This window comes from Chenopodium album, chromosome 11 (assembly GCF_948465745.1).
Source record: "Chenopodium album chromosome 11, dcCheAlbu1.1, whole genome shotgun sequence".
Classification (NCBI taxonomy): domain Eukaryota; kingdom Viridiplantae; phylum Streptophyta; class Magnoliopsida; order Caryophyllales; family Amaranthaceae; genus Chenopodium; species Chenopodium album.
Window position 1 is genome coordinate 53621106 of NC_137844.1, and position 21553 is coordinate 53642658.

Sequence of the window (21553 nt, forward strand, 5' to 3'; positions counted from 1 at the left end):
TAGCATTATCAATAATTAGTTCTTAAACATATCTATAGAATATGCTGGTAGATACTTGATCATTTTTACACATCCTGTAAATAAAAAATATACAAAGTTAAAAGACAATACAAGAGCAAGGCTAAGGTATACAAGAGACTAAACTCAAAGCTATCTGAATATATACCCAGCAACTTGCCTAGCAAATGAAGAGACATGGGTACAAACAGTAAGACAACCAGCATATCGAAACTAAAACACAGGCTTTGCACAACAATAACAGGGGCAAGCTAAGAATTATGACATACTTATAAACATAAAATCAGCAACTTCAAAACTCTGAACCAGTCACGAAGACAGCAACATGAGCTGAAATCTGCATAAAAGAGTCAAGACAGTAGAAAAGGAGCTAGAAGTCACTACTCTGAACTCAGGAGATTGGGTCTAAAACACAAATCTTACAGAGTATTTGATACACAGAGGCGCAAACTGAAGCCAGCAATAATTCTAATAACAGCTTCAAGAACATAAAATTAACAAGGGATTGCAACCGAGAGTCACCTCAGACCCCTCCTAAATCAGATTTTAGGCCAAATAGGCACTACAACAAAGCTAACAAACCTGAACCCAGTAAACCATCCTTGCTGGAAAAAATATTTCAAAAATAAAACAGCAGCCATTCTCAAGTAGCACAAACAACCAAAGATAGTTAACATCATGTAAAAGGGTAACAGAAAGGTGGAAAAATAAAAAGTCTAATAAGGGGCTGCAAGCTGATGATAGTGGAGAACAACAAACAATATAGCAGTTTATAATAAAAGGTCTGAGTCTCTGAGAGAAAGAAAAGAAAGGGAATACAAACCTGTAAATAATCATGAAACACATTCAAATTTACGTTATGCACCATTTGTAGCAGTTGATGCAATAACATTAGCAATCATTTCTGGTGTCAAGCTAGGGTCCTTTCGGCGTAGGCGTGCAAGAGCCAAAGCAACCACATCAAGAGTCATGGTTTCCTCATGAGTGTCAAAATTCTTTTGCATATCTTGTACTTTAGAGGCCTGGCATCCAAGCTCCTCAGATCCGCTCTGTATCTCAGCAACTTGTGCAACATGAGCTTGCTTTTCTTTCACTAATTCATCTTCTTCAGAACTCATATCATTCTGCACATCAGCTGTTATGGCACTTTTGATGGACTCCATGACCTCCTTTGGTATAATTAAAGAAGTATCCGTTCCTTTCTCCTTGAGCTCCTTGTGGGAAACACCTCGTCCATGATCTGCTTGCAAGGCTTCCAATCGCCTCATTGCTTGCTATATCAAATAAAGATCCCTTGATTAAAAGAGTATCATCATATAATCACCAAAAAGATTATGAAAATACAAGATTAACAGAATATATACAGTCTTTTTGAGTGTATCATCATCAGGTTGATCATTGGCTTCCCCTTCTTTCTGGCTTTGAGTTTTCGCAAACATCTTTCTTTTAGATGGCGCCACATCATCTTCCTGTAACTGAGATATGTCAGAAAAGAAAATTTTACAAGATTTAAATCTAAATATCTTAAGAGGGATGTGGAATGGCTTTCTCACCATCTGGTTACTCATCACAGCCAAAGGAACAGGGCTAGCTGTGCGCATTTTATCTTGTTCTTGGCGATTTCGAGAATTCTGCAAGCTTGTTTTCTACAAAAAAAAAGACGACGTTTTTAAGAAGGAATAGTTGAAAATAAAGTGGAGATTATTATTAACCAGACCGCATTCCTCATATACCTTTGCCTCGTTAGAATCCCAATATGCTAGAAGTGTTTTAAAGTGTGATTCAGGCACTCTTTTTGGACGATGCTTCAGTCTTTCTTCATAGCTGTCATACTTATAGTAATGGTTTCTTTTGACTCGGCATTTGAAAACCCTCCAAGATGAATCAAGCTTCCCCATTACCCAACCTTTTAATTTTGATGGAAGGATGTACTTACTCTAAAAGAAAGGATGTTTTAGTGTCAGCAAAAGACAACAGTCACGCAAAGGGTAACTTCAAACTAAAAGTTTAAATCATGCCACATAGAGGTTTCATCTCAGGGGTTTTTTTAGTAATACAAATGTTACGTAAAAAGAAAACTTACATTTACAAATTTCCATATCTTCTCCTTGTTTGGAACTTTTTGCCAACTAATGTAAGTTAAAGGTGCCCACTTGTGATCATGGGCAATGGTTCCTAAAAATCTGGTGAGCTCAGATCTTTTAGGTCCAATAGGTTTTCCTTCATCGTTGCAACGAATAACAACGCGATCTTCCCATTTGCGAGCATAAACATTAGTTAACTTTGATGGCCCTCGGCCCTTTCTATTTTGACCTACCATCCATAAATAAAAAAAAAAATATTACAAGATCAAGTGACGAATAAGTAATAACCGATTAAAGAGCTTTCCGATCTACAGTACATCACAATCTTCCAAATGGATACAAGATGCAGAAAATCTAAATTCTTCTGAGGATTGCAATTTGGATTAATCACTCTACAAAGAGGAAGTGTAGTACATTATTTATCTTTTTTGGAAGAGCCAGAACATGTAAGGGTGAAGGTTTTAAATGATGAAAAGATCATTAGTTAATCATTAATACACATGCAAACAAGATCTGGTATTGGAACTTTTGGGTAGATCATCAAAAAAAAGAGAATGAACAATTTAACAACAGCGTCTGAATGGGTATTCCAGAAAATCTGGAACCAGAACTGTTGAATGGATGCATTCAATAACAGGAAATATAAAAGGTTAAGCAAGCAACAAGGGTTGTTATGAGATGTAACAAATTATTAGGAGTAAATACTTCAATAATATACGTAAAAGGATTATGTTACCGTCTAGGAAAAGTGCTTTCATGGACACCTCAAAAATAAACAAGGCTTCTTTAAGAGACAAGGGGCTTAGATAGTCTTTAAGGGGACAAAAGAAAACACACACCTTCATATTCCGAGAGAGTGGTCACCTCTTGGTTTTCCAATGGATCTTGTTCCGGTATATTTACTTCTACCTCTAATTGATTTGCTTCAGTTGTATGCACTTTTTCTTGCATCGTCATGGAATCATCCAATGCCGAAGAAGGGCACAATTGTTGCTTCTTTTTCTTCCAAGGTTCATGCTCTCTAGCCCTTGCCTTCTAGCACAAGAACACCCAATGTAATTTAATTATAAATAAATATCATAAATTCATAAGTACTTGAAAAGGTGTAAAATTGGCTTTTAGAACCTTCTTTGGTACAGACTTCGGTGTTGAACGTACTGCTGCTTCAGTAAACACCTCTGGCTCTTGATCACCGTCAAAAGACTTTTCAGCTGAGTCATGGTCATCATCAGGTACATAGTCTTGATCATGCTCACTACTGTCAGTGACTTTTTCCTTCCCTAAAGTATTCAATCTCACAGCATTTTCTTCAATGTTCATTAACCTTTCATAATCTGTCATCATTGGTTCGGTCGATGCAATTTGAGCTTTCTCAAATGCTGAAGCTTTTCCACTCTTAAACATTGTCCATTCCTTTGAGCTATTTTTTTTTAAAAAAAAAAACAGATTATTTGCCAACTTGTTTGAGGAAATCAATAAAAATTTTAAAAAAATATAAAACCAGTAATTACACATAAGCAGCATGTAAAATCCCTTTGGAGGTATTTCCTAACATAAATGGTATAAATTACTAGTGGAAATTTACAGTTGCCAGATTAAGACAACAAAGATTTTATAAGTTATTAAATACGCTATTTAATATGCAGCTTCAGCGAAGTTACTGAATCAACTGTGAAGAATTCTTCAAATCATTATTACTGAGCTTATAGTTAAACTAAGGCCCATACACAGGCCTTAGCAGTGATAAAAAGTAGGAACTGATACATTCAGTAGTAACAAAGGCTTTGAGTTCCATTCAGTAGTAACAAAACAAAGCTACAACATGTCAGCATTGACAATAGCCTATGATACAGAAATCTAGTAACTGACACTTTCAGAAATTTGCCTTGATGAAGAGTATAAAGCAGCCTGCTAAAATGCAAAAAGTAAGAACACTGGTCGTTGTTTTCACCACCCTCCCCCACACCCAAGGAAAAAAAAAGATATGAAAAAAAGAAAGATTGCTCAACTTAAAGCAAAAGGTTCGATTGGAAAGGGAGCAAGCTAACCAATTTAATCTTATATTATAAAATATTTATTTTGGGTGGTTGCTCCTATCATTACTGATGGACAAGTCTTTCTGGGGTTTTGGAATTTCTAAACACTAAAATAATACCCTCCCATATCCACACACAGATAGAAAGCATACACAGTAGACTGTAGAAGGCTGGATATCCTCTAGTTATCAAATTTTATCAATATCTAGCAAGTTATACAGTTTTATTCAACCTGTTTTTCTTGAAGCCAGCACCATCCTCCTTATTAGAAACATCAGATGATGATGATAGCTTCCTTTTACGACCTTTGCGCAAAGATAATACTCTATCGTCATCAGAACTACTTATATCAGCAACGGACGGAGATACTGATGGAAATTTGTGAACACATGGTGTAGAAGATGCTGAATTGTCTTCGGAAGTGGGTGTTTCAGAAACTGACCGGGTTCCAACAGGCTTAGTGGGTCTTGTGTCAGACCCAAAACTCCTTGGATGAACCTTGATATGAGCTGCACTAGTCGTTTTCAGACCTGAGAGAAAGGGAAGCTATCATTTCAATGCCAAGAAAATGAAACACAAATATTAATCAAGAGAGACGATGCCAACAGAAATTTGAGAATACTTGGCATTGATGAAGCCATCTTCTCTTTATTGACTGTTGTTTCATAACCAGATTGGGCTCCAACAAGCCCTTCACGTTCTTCTTCAAGCCCATAATTCTCCTGTTCTTGGCCTTCTTGCATGACTTGAGTTGTGTGCCTTGTGTCAACCAACTGTGGACCTAAAACAATAATATTTTTTTATTAAAAAAGAAAAAGAACAGAAAAGAGCAAGCGTCATTTAAATGAAAAAGGACAAAAAACTGTTGATAAGCATATGAATCATGTCCTCATTAACTTAAACAGCCTTGGGTTTTTGGATAATAAATTTTGTCCTTCAATGGAGAGTGTTTGGTGTCCACAGGCAAACAACTCTGACTCCGGACACAATAGTAGCTACTAACTTCAAACCAAACACCCTTTTGCCCAAGTTTTCTTCCGGGTCAGTAGCCAGTAACGGCAATAACACGGTAGCACTTTTTTAAAAATATCCCTAGAATCCAGAGGTTCTATCCTATACTCACTCTCTATCGTACTTCTCTACCCTCATCCAAAATCCACTGAAGTAAGATTTAGCCATGGGATCGTGAAAATTTCAAAATTATTCATAAATATATAAAGCCCCTTTTCTGGAGCTTATATTGCAGTGTCTGATAAGTGGTAACTCAGTGAGAGTACTCTCTCTGGTAGAGTTGCCAAGTCTCTACATCATTAGTCTTACAAGTCAACTAGAGAACTATCTTTAGTATGTTATAGGCTTATGCCGAATCCTTAGTACATCATAATTTTTTGTAAGTTATTGAAATTTCATCGATTTCAAGTTCCAAGTCCTCTAGAACAACTCTGTCGACAAATAACAGTTGAGTATCCATGTGTGGAGACTTTCTACAACAGGATTGATAGTTCCAAACCCAAAGGATAATTTGAAGGATAGGAATACGGATAATTGTTGAATGACTACCAAAACTTGTCTACTTCTGGAAACAACTACCATGTAAGTTATAGTTAATAATAAAAACTACCAATTATTTATGGATCACATTTTATTAGCACTACCTATAGACAGAATTTATAGCGAATTAGCCGAATTTCATTAGTGAGGCACATTTCTCTCCATTAAATGATCATAAAATGAAAATTTAACTCAATATGCAACTCCCTTCCTCCTCTTTCTTCCTTCCAATCAATCAATTCGAATTTGAAGACCTTAGTTAATTTTGTGAGTATTAACTACATTCCTCTTGCTCTTTCTTCCTTTCATCTTATTCAATGAATTACTCGCGAGATCAACCAATTACAAACTTCAAGGCTCAAGTTGAAAACAATAAGCTGAATTTGTGACAAATAACCCTCAATTGAAAACCAGGAAACTCAATTAAATACATGAAAGCCTTGAAGCTAAACAACATGATGTAGAATAACATAACAGAAATCAAAAGATAATAAATAAGAACACCACATATTACTATACAACTTCAGCAAGAACCAAGTAAAATTCTCGTTTTTCCTTGAAAAAAAAGAAAAAAAAAACGAAAAAATTACCTGAACCAGAAGAAATTCGCTCCAATTCTAAGATGCGTTTCTCAAAAGATCGAAATCGCTCATTTGTAGCAGTCATTACACTACTCAATTTCCTCTCCAACTTGTCATCCTTCAAAGTAATACTCGATTTTTCTGGAGTTTTCTCCTCGAACTTGGTGATTTTTTCCTTGAATTTCTCACATTGCAACCTACAATCAACCAATTGTCCTTCAACTCTCGTCGTATACTTCCCTAAATCCCCAATTTTCTCATTCAAATCTCCTTTTTGCTTCTTCAAAACCTTAACCTCGTTCGATAAAGCCCTAATTTTCTCCCCAAATTCGAGCTTTAACCTCTGAATTTCCACATTTGCTGCAGATAGTCTCTCTGTTAGATCTTCGCACTCGATCCTTGATTCGGGGAGTTTTTGCTGATTATCGTTGTTGATGAGTAGCAATTCTCCATGATCCTTCTTCAATTGCTCCAATTCTTTGGTTAACTTTTTGTTTTCCTTCAAAGAATTGTTGAGTTTCATAGCCAGTTCGGCATTCTCTCTCTTTAACCTCGACACTAGCGAGGAATCCATGGAGGTTTGGAAGGGTTGAAGGAAGAATGAATTGCAGTAATAGTATTGCTCAAATGAGTCAAATCCACAAAGTATTTAATTGGGCTGTTTTTACAATAGATTTTCTATCAGTTTATTTTGCCCTATAAACTCCATCTCTCCCTCCACCCTTATTTTTTGTAGAGTGACCACAATCTCCGTTCTTGGTTGATAAAACTCATACTTTTAACCTCTAGGACTCGCAGGATATTTGGCAGGAGGGATATGGATAAAAATAATAAGAAGGTAGGACAAGGATATAAAATTAATAGGCGGGATATGGATAAAAATTATGTTATCGATTGTTTGGTAAGATTTGGAAATTACATTGGGATAAGTTGTAAAGTTACATAACTATCCTTACTAACATTTCTCCTCTCCCCTCTTCCTTCCCTTTCATTAAGAGTAAAACTTTCTTTTATATTTCAAAATTAATTCTTACACCTTATACCTTGCTCCCCTTATTACAAAAATAGAGGGATAACTCTATTTTTTATCCCTATCCCTTTCATATGGGATAGAACAATTCCCATTAAACAAACAAGGGATTATTAATCTCTATCCCACCTACAATGCTTACAAACAAACACCCTCTTGAGGTAAGAAGTCTTACCAAATGATACTCCAAAAGCTTGCTATCTTATTTTCGCCTTTTTTTTTTTTAGATATTCTAAGACAAGGGAAGTAGTTCACTTTAAGGTAACTGAACTTCCTTTGCAAATTTTACAAGCTTACAAGCTACTCGATGCTTAACATATGGGTCAGCTCAAGATCTTAACTAGCCAACCCTAAGCTATCCTTGACTCGGCCCGAAACTCATGAACAAGCTTGAATTTCTTTAATGTTCATATCATATTTATATATTAATTTGTAACTTTAAATTATTTATTTACAACTAGGCATTAGGGATTATCTTCATATTTGGGGGCTTGATTCGAGACTTCGAGGTAATTCAATCACCAATTAAAATAATAAGTTTAGAATTAGATCAAAGAAGCTCGAGTCAAGTTCATGTCTAGGGATTTTTAGCTCAAGTTGAGCTCAATTTTTCAAGCACGGAGCTCAGGAGTGTCGAGCTTGAGACACTCATGAGCTGGGACTCAGCTCACTAACTTCTCTAGTAACAATAAACGAGGAGTATAAACTATAAAGCATGCTTTATATACACAACCAAATGAGCACTAAGCAATTACTACTTCTCCGGTGCATAAGCTTCCCCGATAAATAACTTCATAGGAGTAGATGATTACAAAACCACTGTAGTGTATCCCAACTCAGTACGTTTACATCCATAAATCCATTTACATCAGTCAAGGCATGACACCGTAGAAGTAGGCCATTGAGAGAACATAACAAAAAAGTCATTTCATCCTATTGCAGCATCATGCACAACCATAAATTTCAATTAGTATGAATTATCTAGTAAGAAGACTTAAGTTATATGTACAGGAAAGTCTTTTAGATATCGAATGTGGCAAATTCCTCGCATTCGTGTACACAGTAGAGAATTCCAACCATAAATCGAAGGGTACAAAGCACTGAAGTCAAGAGTGGATTACCTGCATCATGAAGTCAGCATTATGAAAAATCTTACTAGGTGAATAGAGTTATAACCTCAAGGCTCAAGTGAAACATGGAGAGGACAAAAAGAGGCAAAGTAGAGAATAGTCTCAAAAAGTGAATAGAGTTATAACCTCAATCTTCTGCTCACACTGTTTCAGCCTTTATTTGATGGAACTGCCACCATCCTCCTCCCCCTTGGCAGAAACTACAGTTGATGATAGCTTCCTTTTAGTTCCCTTTCGCGAAGGCAGTTCACCATCATCATCAGAGCAAGTTAAATCAACAACAGTAGGAGATGCAGATTGAGATTTGTGGATGCATGGCATAGTAGAAGCCAAATTCTCCTCAGCATCGAGTGTTTCAGCAACTGTCTCGGTATGATGGTATCCACATGCCCTGCAGGCCTTGTGTCCGACTCATAACTCTCAGACTGTCCCGGTATATCTGTTGGTCTGATTGCTTTTGGACCTAAAAGAAAGAGCAAACACAAACTTTAATGCCAAGGAAAAGAAACACAACTTGATAAATAAGGCAAATAAAGCCTACAGAAAATTGATAATACTTGGACAACTAGGCATTGATGCAGCAATCTTTTCTTTGGTGTGTGGTACTTCACGACTCTCCTGCTCTTGCTCTTGCTCTTGATCTTGATCTTGAAGGACTGTATCGATCAGTTGTGAACCTTTTCAAAAAAAAAATAAAAAAACATCCCTTCAGTGACAACCTGGGCAAGTCAATTTAATAGGTTTGCAATTATCGCTTCTTTGGTAGCTGTTTAGGCATTTTACAAGCCTGCACAATAATTATTCAATACAAAGTACACAAATTTCTACTACAGTATGCTGTATAACTATAAGGTATGACATATTACATGCAAGAAAGAAGTGCCAAAAATTAGTATTCAACAGGAAGCTGGAGTAATTGGGTCGACCACAGTGAGGCGATTAAAACCGGTTTTAAGTCATACGAAGTTTCAGCAAAAAGTAAGCTATGGTCACAATAACAATCATGAATCTCCATAGCACCCAGAAGCACAAGTAATTCCAGTGCCAACTGTTTAAGAAAAACACGAAACACGTAAATGGTAAGCCGTGCAACACACTGGTGCTATACTGTACAAAACACGAAACAACAGAACAACTACCTGAATCAGAATGATCGTCGACCACAACTCGTTCCAATGCCGACATCCGTTTCTCAAACGACCTAAATCGCTCATTTGCAGCAGTCATTACACTACTCAATCTTCTCTCCAACCTCGCTTTCTCCATCTCAAACCTCGAATTTACTTCCTTTTCTCTCTCCTCCAACTTCACCACTTTCTCCTTTAAACCCTCACATTGCACCTTACAACCCCTCAATTTTTCTTCCAATTTCGTCGTCTTCCCCTCTAAACTCCCATTTTCCGCGCTCAAATGCATGTTCTGCTTCTTCAACATCCCCACTTCATTGTTCAACCTCTGTACCTCGTGCTCCGCCTCAGCAATTCTCGTCTTAAATCGAATTAACTCGTTGCTTGACTCACTGTTAGCGAGCAGCAACTCGCCATGATCCTTCTTGTAATGCTCCAATTCCTTTGTTAGAATGCTGCAATCTTTGAGTGAGTTGTTGAGTTTCAGAGCGAGTTCAGCTTTTTGGCTCTTGAAACTTGACTCGATGAAGCCCAGGTGTCTCTTTGTTCTTTCGTAGTTGTATTCTGAGAGAGACTCTTTAATGGAGTCAATTATGGCTGAAATTGAGAACTCCATGGAAATTGAAAGGTTTTTACAGGTAGTTTCTGAAACCCTAGGAGAGAGAAAATGTAGATTTGGGGAAAATTGAAGGAATATATTTTGCGAACAAGGGAGGGAAATTCAGTACTCCTTAATTGAATGAGCAGAGTGCTCTGATCAGCGGATCACTTTTGGTCAGAAGTTTATTATACGGAGTAGTAGAAAAGAATAAGGCGTCAAATGCAAGAAGATTAAAGAGATGAAACGCAGACGGATACTCGTGAAACGCACATCATGGGGCTAAAACGTTATTCATAAGTTCATAAGATGACAAAAGGCCACAAGCCTCTGTTTAGTTGACTTTATATTTATTAATTAATAATCTAATTTGATTGTTTAATTGATTTTTTTTTTTTAGGAAATTATTGTTTAACTAGTTTTTAGCCTGGGCAATGCCCCAAATCATTATATGTATATTATAAATGAGGTTTATAACAAAAATTATGTGATAAAATACAAATATAGATTAAATTAATTACATTTATTGTAAATAAAGTAGTGTGGTACAAATAGTATAAAAATATTTAAGTAAGATCAAAAAGATAATTTCACAAACAATGGAACAATATCGGTGTCTCGTGATACAATTCATTGACTTGAAAACGAATTTCTGGCGCCACCAAGGTGCTCAATTGTATTTGTCGGCACGTTTCCTAAGTTTAGCACACCACTTCCACACAAAGTCACTTTTGGATGGAAAGTTTGAGTCAAGTAGCTTATGCCCAATAGAGAATGTGTATAGACTATTGTGTGGATGTATTTTTGAAGTGTAAAAATCAAAAGAAGAAAAACAAAAACAAAAACAAAAACAAAAAAAAAAAAAAAAAAAAAAAAAAAAGGCTTCTTCTATTTATAGAGAAACATGAAAGAACATAGAAGAAAAATTCCAAGCATCAAAAGAGTTAGGGAGGTGAATAATCACCTTAAACATCCTCTTAAATGGGGGGTTATGAGAGTTACTTATCAAGAGAATAATGGTGGTGTTTAATCATCTTAAACATCCTTATAAATTGGGGGTCATAAGTTTGAACATTGATGTTAACAATTCATTATTTTTTTTAATAAATTGTAGTAATTGTATGACATGGCGCCACATCATCTACCTAGTCATGATGATACGCGGCGGGCTCATGTCTTCTCATTGAGTTTTAATATATATATATATATATATATATATATATATATAGGGGAGGGATCCGGTGAGAATAGCTTCATATGTGAGAATTCATACTTATATGAGAACTGATTTAAAATTTAGAACATTTGAGTAAAAATTTAGAACATGTGAATAAAAATTTAGAACATGCGAGTTAAAATTTAGAACATGTGACTAAAATTAAAATTTTGAACATATGAGTAATAATTTAGAACATTTGTGCGAGTAATAAGCTTAGAACATTTGATTTAAGAATTAGAACAAGTGATTAAAATTTATAAAATTTGCTTTATGAAATTTTAAACATACTAGTAAAATTTAGAACATCTGAATTAAGATTATGAACATGTGAATAAAAATTTAGAACATCTGATTTAAGATTATAAACATGTGAATAAAAATTTAGAACAAACGAATATAGGATATAGAAAGTGTGAGTAAAGTATTTAGAACATACGAGTAAAAAAATAGAACATATGCTTTGAAATCTGGAACATATAATTAAAATTCTTAGAACACACGTTTTAAAATTTAGAACATATAAGTTAAAATTTTGGAACAAGTTATTTAAAATTTATGACATCAAACTTAACTGATTTATGGTTTAGAACATGTGAGTACTAAATTAGAAAATTTGATTTAATTTAGAACAACTAAGAAAAAGTTTTGAACATCAGATTTAAAATTTAGAACATATGAGTAAAAATTTAGAACATAAAGAGTGTTCTCACATATGAAAAATTCTCACATAAGAAAAATTCTCACAAGAGCCTTCCCCTATATATATATATATATATATATATATATATATATGTATATATATATATATGTATATATATATATATATGTATATATATATATATATGTATATATATATATATATATATGTATATATATATATATATATATGTATATATATATATATATGTATATATATATATATATATATATATATATATATATATATATATTGATTAAACTTTGAAGATATACCTTAGGGGCCGTTTGGTTGGGGGTATTCATCAAAGGGAATAAGAATCAACTGCCCTGATTCCCTTTGTTGTCGTTCGTTAGGCCTTTTTTCCCATTCCCTTTACCCTCTCTATTCCCCAAATCTTTCCAACTTGATTTTCCACCCCCCTAGGTTTTTCCATTCCCTTTCCTTAGCCACCATTAGACTACCATAACCACACCAGCAACCACCTTCCTGCCCTACCCTACCACATAGCCGGCGCGCCGCCCTTACTCCGCCCCTCGCCTCACCTCCCCCTCCCCTCGCGACCCCCTGAAAAGCCCTCCCCTCCCCCGAAAAATATCCCCCTACCCCCGTAAAACCAAAGATGGCGGCGGCGAAGGTGACTTCCCCCAAAATGACGGAAATAGTGAATCCAATGCCATCTGAACCGTCAATCTCGCTGGAAAATCCATCAGAAAATGAAAAAAAACACGCCAGAAAATCGAAGAAAATCGTTAGAAAAACGGTTTGAAGTGATCAATTTATAGGGTTTTGCGAAAATGATGAAATTGATGGGCGGCGAGGGGTGGAGGAGGGGTGGTGATCCGGCTAGGTGGTGGGCGAGTGGTGGCTCGATGGGGGGGGGTGATGGCTAGAGAAGGTGGAAAGCAAGGAAATAGGTGATTGTGTGGTGGTGGTCTGGTGGTTGGGTTGGTGGCTTTGATTCACTTTATGTGTTAAAACAAACAGCATGCATAACAAATTTTAGGGATTTTCATTTCATTCTTTTCCTTTCCCTTTATTCATTCCATTCCGTTTACCCTGTGCAACCCAAACGGCCCCTTAGTTTACAAGGAAAAAATATGCGAGTATCAAATTTTGGTATTGTTAACTTCGTAAATAGTAATTATATGTATTCTATTAATATGTTATTTTCATATTCTTTTTCAATACGAAATTAATACTTCATATACCACTTGACTTGCAATTTCTCTTTTTCTACGAGTCCTCCTAGGTGCATAGGGCCTATTTGTTTGTTTTGTATATAGGAGGGCAATTTGGGATTCGGTGGTACATTTTTTTCTCTCTTAATAGTACAGTGGTACATTTTTGTGTACTATTATGCATGTATAATGTACCATCAAAGCATAAGTTGCTTGAATAGTATTTTTTGTATACTATTATGCATGTAGTGGTACATTTTGCCATCATATTTTCAGCCCTCATATTCCCATTATTTACAACAATGTCGTCCTATATGCATTGCTTGTAAATACGCCCTATGCGATAGGGGTTCTCTTGGATTGCCAATCGGCCTAATTCGTGATGTGAGCAATAAGGGAACAAGTACTTCCCGCAAATATAAAATATTGTTCTGATTTTTCATGCCTTAGATATTTTGGATTGGATATCTAAAAATAAAAATATGTCTTTTAAAATTTATTAATATGCAAATTTTAGGTACAAGGTTAGTTTTTGTTCCAATTTATTACTTTGATTAGCAAAATATGTAAATCAAGTGTCAATGTATGTAAATCAAGTCAACAATAGTATCTAATCCGTCAACATGACATTTTCCTAATAAACTTAACAAGCATGAGCCCATATTTAACAAAATTTATTGACTTATTTTGATAATTGTCATTTAATTTGCATTTTTGGTTTGTAGTCAAAATGATAAATTTGCATCTTCTCAAGAATCTTGCATTCTAAGTACATGCTCGAGAATTGTATTATAATTTAAGTATACTTGCTAGTCATTTGTGCACGGGATGACATACATTGTAAGTTCATTAACTAAGTATTTTGGGTGTTCTATTAAAAAAAAAAAAATTGTTTGAAAAAACTTAAACCCACATATAATAATCTAATATCATATCATATCACTAATAAATAAAGCCGGTCTCGCAGCCAGGTCACAAGACAACGACACTTGGCATTCTAGTTATTCGTCAAGTAATTAGGTATTATTATGACACATATGATGCTAAGTAAGCGAATTTTGGATAGATTTTTTAAGATAAAATTGTCGTATAGAGTTTTATTGTTGATATACTTCTAATATTTTTAAAAAAAGGTTAATAATAATATAGATATGGAAAATATGTAAAAATAAGTTCTAATTAGTAAAAAAAAAAAAAAAAAAATTAGTTTGCTAAAAAATACTTTAGTTCAGTAAAAATAACTTAAATTTAATAAAAATAATTTCTAATCAATTATAACATAGATATCTACTTACAAACAAAATTACAAATAATACACTATTATATAAATTCAAAATGGTTTTCAAAAATAAAAATAAAAAATTATCAAAAGGGAATATATGGCCATATTTAACATTAAAAAAGTTTAATCCTAAATCTTATATACTATTTGGGCATCGCCTAGACACCAATTATTTAATTCGTTAGGTTTTTCCCTTTACTCTGTGTATAAAAAAGGACCTGATCAAATTGAGCCTGACCCGATTTTAGGAGGGTTTTGAGCAAAATTTTCCATCCCGATATTTTTTTTTAAAAAAATTGGGTTGCTTGGGAAAGCAATTTTAGTTGATTTTTTTTTGCCCGACTTGAAATTGGCCCAAAAAGCTCGAATGACCTGCCTAGTTTGGGCACATATTTTTTGGTCCAAAGCTTGGCCCAATCCAAGGAAAGAGCTCAATTTGACCTCAGCTCGACCCAAACCCGCCTCACCCCACCCCACCCAATGATCACCTCTAATATAAATGCACCAAATTCTTTTTTGGTTAAATCCGCCATAAACCGCTACTAATATTATCCGTTTTTGCCCTAAAATATGCAAATTTTGCCTCTTGATAAATAAATGTTGTTTATCTAGATGATTAACGGGCCTTTTCTAGATTCTGTAGGACTTTTTGTGAAAAAAAATTCTGTAGTACTTTTTTTTTTTTTTTTTTTTTATCAATTTTTAAAATACTTCGTAAAAAAACCTTAACTCAACCCTGTTTTCTCTGGCTCTACTGAAACGTCAAAATCAAGAATATTTGGAGCGAAAATTGAAGTTTCATTCATTGGAAAATTTGGACATTGATTGAGGTATAAATTTTACTTTTTTTTTTTTTTTTTTTTTTTGTTTCTTAAATAGTTCCAAGTTTTATTCCAAAATTTGGAATAAAATTCGTCGTTACGGGCGCCGGTCATCCGCTCTTTGTCAAAGCTTTAGGTTTGATATATTTTTCTTTTTTTTCTTGTGATAATATGTATTTTGTGAATGTAGGGTCCGTTTAACTTCATTTGATTGTTTCGTCAAAAAAAAAAAAAAAAACTTCATTTGATTGTATTTAGGGTTTAACTTTAGTAAGGCTGAATTTAATTTGTTCTGGAGTGTAATTTCGGCTCCTAGTTGATTGAAAATTAATGGCATTGCTAACTTATGCTAATTATACTCTGACTTTTGTGATATGCTAGTACTCGGGTTTCGTCTTATTCTGATCAACTATTTGATATCATAATCTATGCTTGATCAATTTTTAAGCAAAAGTATAATTGAGCGAACCGATGGAAAAGCCTTCATTGCCAATTTCTGTGATTGTGACGGGGTTGAAGGGTTGGTCTTGAATGAATTTTTAGGTTAGTGTTTTTGATTGATGTTGTTCTATTGGATGAATTATCGTTATAACGTGATTTCTTTAGAAATTTGGCTCCCTATCAATTTAATTGCTTTTTCGTAGTGGAATTCTAAATTTGTACTGGTTTTGGGGACCTTTTTCAATGGACTATTTCCAAATAATTGAATTTACCAGTATCAACTTTTACTTTTCGAATACATCATTAATTTTGCGCCATTGTACTTAACTAGTTCGCAGAAGAATTGAATAGTTGAGCTCCATGATGATGGGTTGTGTTTTGGCTCTGTACAGAAAAATTTGGGTGCCTACCGTTGTGTGTCTAGAATTCTAGATTCATTATACACATCTATTTGTCTTGCTATATTGGTATGAGATCCATCTCATCAAATTGCGTTTCTTTGTCTGTTCCAGGCTTGTCTTACTAGAAATACCATCCATTGTGAGTTGAAACCAAGTAGCAATAATGGGTTCATACAAGGAGTCAGACTCGTTCTTGGGGTTCCTCACAAAGAAAAGAGACAGAAGTAAAGCTATCTCAACCCACCAGTGTCAAGAACAAGACTCCTGCTTCTATTCAAATCACTGCTGAACAAATCCTGCGTGAAGCTCGTGAACACCAAGAATCTGAAATCCATCTGCCTATGCAAAAGATAACTGATCCAGCTGAGCTTGCTGATTATCGTCTTCGGAAACGCAAGGAATTTGAAGATTTGATTTGTAGGGCTCGGTGGAATGTAAGTGTGTGGGTCAAGTATGCCAAATGGGAGGAGTCCCAGAAGGACTTTGAACGTGCTCGTTCGGTTTGGGAGCATGCTTTGGAGGTTGATTATAGGAATCACACCTTATGGCTGAGATATGTAGACATGGAAATGAAAAATAAGTTCATAAATCATGCCCGAAATGTGTGGGATTGTGCCGTCTCTTAGCTCCCCAGAGTAGATCAACTGTGGTACAAATACATCCATATGGAGGAGATGCTTGGCAATGTCGCCGGTGCTAGGCAGGTTTTTGAGAGATGGATGCAGTGGCAACCTGATCAGCAAGGATGGTGCTCCTACATTAAGTTTGAGTTGCGATACAATGAGATTGACCGAGCCAGGGGAATATATGAGAGATTTGTGCAATGCCATCCAAAGGTTGATGCATGGATTCGTTATGCAAATTTGGAAATGAAATATGGGGAAGTTGCTCGAGCTAGGAATTGTTATGAGAGAGCTGTCGACAAGTTGGCTGATGATGAAGAAGCGGATAAGCTGTTTGTAGCTTTTGCTGAGTTTGAGGAAAGGTGCAAGGAGATAGAGCGTGCTAGATGTATTTATAAATCTGCATTGGACCATGTACCTAAAGGACGGGCTGAGGAGGTTTATAAGAAGTTTGTTGCATTTGAGAAACAGTATGGGGACAAGGATGGTATTGATGATGCTATTTTGGGAAAGAAGAGGTTTCAATACGAGGCTGAAGTTAGAAAGAACTCCCTTAACTATGACGCTTGGTTTGATTATATTCGGCTTGAAGAGAGTGTAGGTGTCAAAGGCAGAGGAAGAGAAATTTATGAGAGGACAATAGCCAATGTTCCTCCAGCTGAGGAGAAGCACTATTGGCAGCGTTACATTTACCTGTGGTAGGTATTGAGGATTTGATGATGTTTTTGTAGTGCTGTTATGTATATTCATCTTTTCTGTTAGAAAGAAAAATGAGTTCTGACCAACTCCTGCACTTTTTAGGATCAATTATGCTTTATATGAAGAACTTGATGCAGAAGATATGGAGCGAACAAGAGATGTATACAGGTAAGTTATCAGCTTTCTACATTGACAGTAATTGCTTGCAATCTCAAATGGATGTAGGATATGAGGATGTCTCATGTGCCTATGCAAATACGAAGTATCACATTATCAGTTTCATCACTAGCTTAATTTCGTTGCAGATACAATTCCTCTAGATAAGGAAGAATTAACAAATGAATTTGCTTAGTTTATGATGAAGTATTTTGGTCATGTATGTGTAGCATCATATAGCAGACTACTTTCCCTCCTTAGGATGACAATACACTAGCCTGAAAAATAAGACATGATACAACCATATAGCAGACTACTTTTCAAATGCAGCACAATATGAGAATAAATCTCCTGTAAAAATCTTTCTTTAAGTAGTCATCCAGGAAATAAAAAGAATGGTGCGACCTATTTACTGCTCTCTATGGTCTTTAACCGGAATACTGTTCTACCAGCACCTCTGCTAAAATAATTTAAGAGCTGAAACGAAGCTGCGGACCTACCTTCACACCATGACTTTACAGAACCCTCAGCATTTTGAATAAATCATTCTCATTGAACTGAAGGAAAAAGCACTCACACGGAACAAATATTCTTCTATATCAAGCTGATGTTTTTTATGTCCCACAGTCCAAATGTTTGCTTTATCCTGCTGATGATGAACCGCCCAATTTTTCAAGATAGAATTAATTTACTGTTCATCTCAACACTTTTATAGCTGTGAAAGAATTTGAAGAATTACTTGGCCTTGAGAATTATTCAATTATGTTATGTCATGAACTACTTTTAAAACAACACTCTAACCAAAGATGAGTGATGGCAGTACTCTGTCTGAGAGAGAAGCAAAGAAATACAGTGGCCAATGTCAAGTTGTGATCAAGTCAAAGGAAAGCAGTTTTTGTAGGCTGCATGAATAGAATTTAAATAAATCATAGTGCTGGTTATGTTGCCATTCAAATTTTTGCATGAAAGCTTACATTCTTGTATAGATACAGTCATACAAACATTCCTTTCTCCCAACCTACTTGTTTTCAAATGTCATTATATGCATGTGTATCTGACTATCTGAGTATATTTCGTATTCTTTTTAATACCTTATGAGTGTCTTTGGTACCAACTATTGTCCTTGCTTTCAGGGAATGCCTTAAGTTGATTTCTCATGACAAATTCTCCTTTGCTAAGATCTGGCTTTTGGCAGCTCAATTTGAGATTCGGCAGTGTAATCTCAATGGTGCACGCCAGGTGTTGGGAAATGCCATTGGGAAGGCTCCTAAGGATAAGGTAACACTCATGTCAAATTACATTAGCACAACTATCATATCTGTATGAATATGCTCTTACAACTGCATTTTTTTTCATACAGATTTTCAAAAAATAAATTGTAAATAGAATTGCAATTGGGAAACATAGATCAAGCTCTAACAACTGTTTTTTTTTTCCTCTCTCTCTTACAGATTTTCAAAAAATACATTGAAATAGAATTGCAATTGGGAAACATTGATAGGTGCAGGAAGCTATATGAGAAATATTTGGACTGGTCGCCTGGGAATTGCTATGCATGGACCAAGTATGCTGAGTTGGAACGTTCTTTGTGCGAAACAGAAAGAGCTAGGGCTATCTATGAGCTTGCCATAGCACAACCTGCATTGGATAAGCCGGAATTGTTGTGGAAGGTAACTGATTTCGGCCTTTCTTTTGGATTTTATTTCAATGGGAAAAAACATGCACTACATGGTTAATAAGCCAAAGGCTATATAGCTGTTTGAATTGTTTCAAATTAGTTTTGGTATTGTTAAAAGGCTGCATGTTTGTATACGAGATCCTGCTTCTTTCTTTGATGAATCTTTTATCCTTGTTTTGTTTATGGTATTGCTTCTTTACAAACAGTACAACGGATCTAGTTATGCTTAAAAAGATACAAGAGAATTTGATGCTACTTTTCTGTTAGCTTTTTATTGTTTTGTTCCTTTTTTCCACCACTCCCCCCCCCCCCCCCCCTCTTTTTTTTCTGTTCCGTACTTGGATTCAGTTTTGTTCTCTTTGTGCATGAGTTTATATCCTATCTCTTCAGAATTGATTTTTCTTAAGGCATGTATCTCTCTTCAAAGTAGTTGATTTGTATGTTTTATTTAGGAATTATATCAATCAGGTGTTCAGACCTGTCAAATTGTAAACCAATGTGCTCTGATGTGTTGGATCATGTTGCATTGTTTTGGACATAAATATCTGAATTTATAATAACACTTTGGATACATGACAGGCATATATTGATTTTGAGATAACGGAAGGAGATTTTGATAATACAAGAGCATTGTATGAGAGATTGCTTGACAGAACAAAGCATTTGAAGGTGCGGATCAGCTATGCAAACTTTGAAGCATCTGCTGGTGTGGACAATGAGGAATCAGACATGCCAAAGAATGAGCCCCAAGAACTTGTACATGAAAAGAGGAGATTGTGTGTTCAGCGTGCCAGACGTAAGCAATTTATGACCTTTCAGTTAGATGTTTTTCTAATCTACGTAATATATGTTATGTATATGATATATACTTCTGAATCAATACAATCCCTTAGTGTATTTTTTCTTCCTTTATAAGAGAATCAGTTGCTTTTCAATGTTATTGAAACTTGATTCTGGATATCGAAAAGACGAAAACTAAGCGTACCTTTTTAGGACGAGGAATTATAGGTATTTTAGACTTGTAGCCACTGCCTACTGGTATACAGTTAAAAGCTGTTTAAATTTTTTTAATTCCCACGAAGAATCTTTTTGTATTGGGAATACCTGGTACTGGAATGCTATACAAATTGCATCGTAGTTTATATTGGAGCTGTATTAGAGGCATTGGGGCAATGTTATCCTACAGCAGGGGTAAAGGAATTTTAAATTTAAATGGCATCCCACATTGTAAAATGTTAATGCTGTGATATGCTTAGAAACATCATCTCTGTGCTGTATTCTGCATTTCAAATGTTTATTTGTGGCTTTCTGTTGTACAGAATTGCTGATTTTTTTTTTCCCCTATTATGTTCCATGTATCAGGGGTTTTTGAAAAAGCTCTGAGTCATTTTAGGATTTCTGCTCCTGAGCTAAAAGAAGAGAGAGCCATGCTATTGGACGAGTGGCTGAAGATGGAGAAATTTTTTGGTGAGCTTGGCGATGTTGGTTCAGTTCAAGCCAAGATGCCCAAGAAACTCAAGAGGCGGCGGTCTCTAATGGCAGGGGATGGTGCAGCTGGGTGTGTGAAACAATTTCTTACTATCACTTGTGCTCTCAATACTTTCATGTTACGTTTTGGATTAAGAATTTAAACTCATCATAACTACTTTTGTCCATATTTTTTGATACATTTGGGTTTTTTTTGGTGTTATTAATCTTAAACTATATAAATTTGACAGATTTGAAGAGTATTTCGACTACATGTTTCCAGAAGAGTCACAAACAACTAATTTGGAGATCTTGGAAGCAGCATACAATTGGAAGAAGCAAAAAGCTACGGCTGATAAACCTCCCTAACTTTCTTGTAACCTTTGTCACTCTATTAATCTAATTTCTGCCCCCGGCTTTGCATCAAAAAAAAAAGCTACGGCTGATGCCGAGTAGCAGGTCCTTTTTTAAATGTAAATAATTAGATCTTACAGTTCTATCCTCGTATGTATACAGAAAACTCAAAACTTTCTTTTTTTTGACAAGAAAACTGAAAACTTTCAGCGAATAAAAATTGGCCTTTGAATGACAACAATTCTTTCACAGTACAAAAGGTTTGCAGGAAATTTTACTTTGATAGCCAAAAAAAAAAAATTCAGGGTTCTACTGCACCAGGTTCTAGCACATCACCTCATTCACCTGTACAACCGCAATTGTGTTAGAAACTCAAGTT

The 21553-nt window shown here is 35.3% G+C and overlaps 1 protein-coding gene, 1 long non-coding RNA gene and 1 pseudogene across 6 annotated transcripts; 1 reads left to right on the forward strand and 2 right to left on the reverse strand.

The window, feature by feature from the left end:
• Positions 1 to 7007, reverse strand: LOC145567761 (uncharacterized). Of its 4 annotated transcripts, none has more exons than XM_081627136.1 (11): positions 6280 to 7007; positions 4761 to 4919; positions 4371 to 4668; positions 3228 to 3522; positions 2942 to 3134; positions 2102 to 2331; positions 1752 to 1955; positions 1572 to 1664; positions 1383 to 1493; positions 842 to 1292; positions 1 to 355 (listed from the first exon to the last, which is right to left on the reverse strand). In XM_081627136.1, the coding sequence occupies exons 1-10, from the start codon at positions 6842 to 6844 to the stop codon at positions 876 to 878; spliced, it is 2565 nt and encodes an 854-aa protein (XP_081483262.1). In that variant the 5' UTR covers positions 6845 to 7007; the 3' UTR covers positions 1 to 355; positions 842 to 875. The 4 variants fall into 4 exon arrangements, with proteins under 4 accessions (XP_081483262.1, XP_081483263.1, XP_081483261.1 ...); XM_081627137.1 differs by having other exon boundaries at positions 1383 to 1487; positions 2942 to 3137; XM_081627135.1 differs by having other exon boundaries at positions 1 to 74; positions 2942 to 3137.
• A 1046-nt stretch (positions 7008 to 8053) lies between these two features.
• Positions 8054 to 9605, reverse strand: LOC145569200 (uncharacterized). The gene is made up of 3 exons (XR_014096063.1): positions 8988 to 9605; positions 8557 to 8893; positions 8054 to 8421 (listed from the first exon to the last, which is right to left on the reverse strand). It is a non-coding gene; the product is annotated as an uncharacterized LOC145569200 (long non-coding RNA).
• Positions 9606 to 16360: 6755 nt separating this feature from the next.
• Positions 16361 to 21189, forward strand: LOC145566854 (uncharacterized; annotated as a pseudogene). Its single transcript, XR_014095491.1, has 7 exons — positions 16361 to 17518; positions 17622 to 17687; positions 18809 to 18953; positions 19127 to 19345; positions 19933 to 20149; positions 20716 to 20911; positions 21072 to 21189. The product of XR_014095491.1 is annotated as an uncharacterized LOC145566854 (transcript).
• The last annotated feature ends 364 nt before the right edge of the window (positions 21190 to 21553 follow it).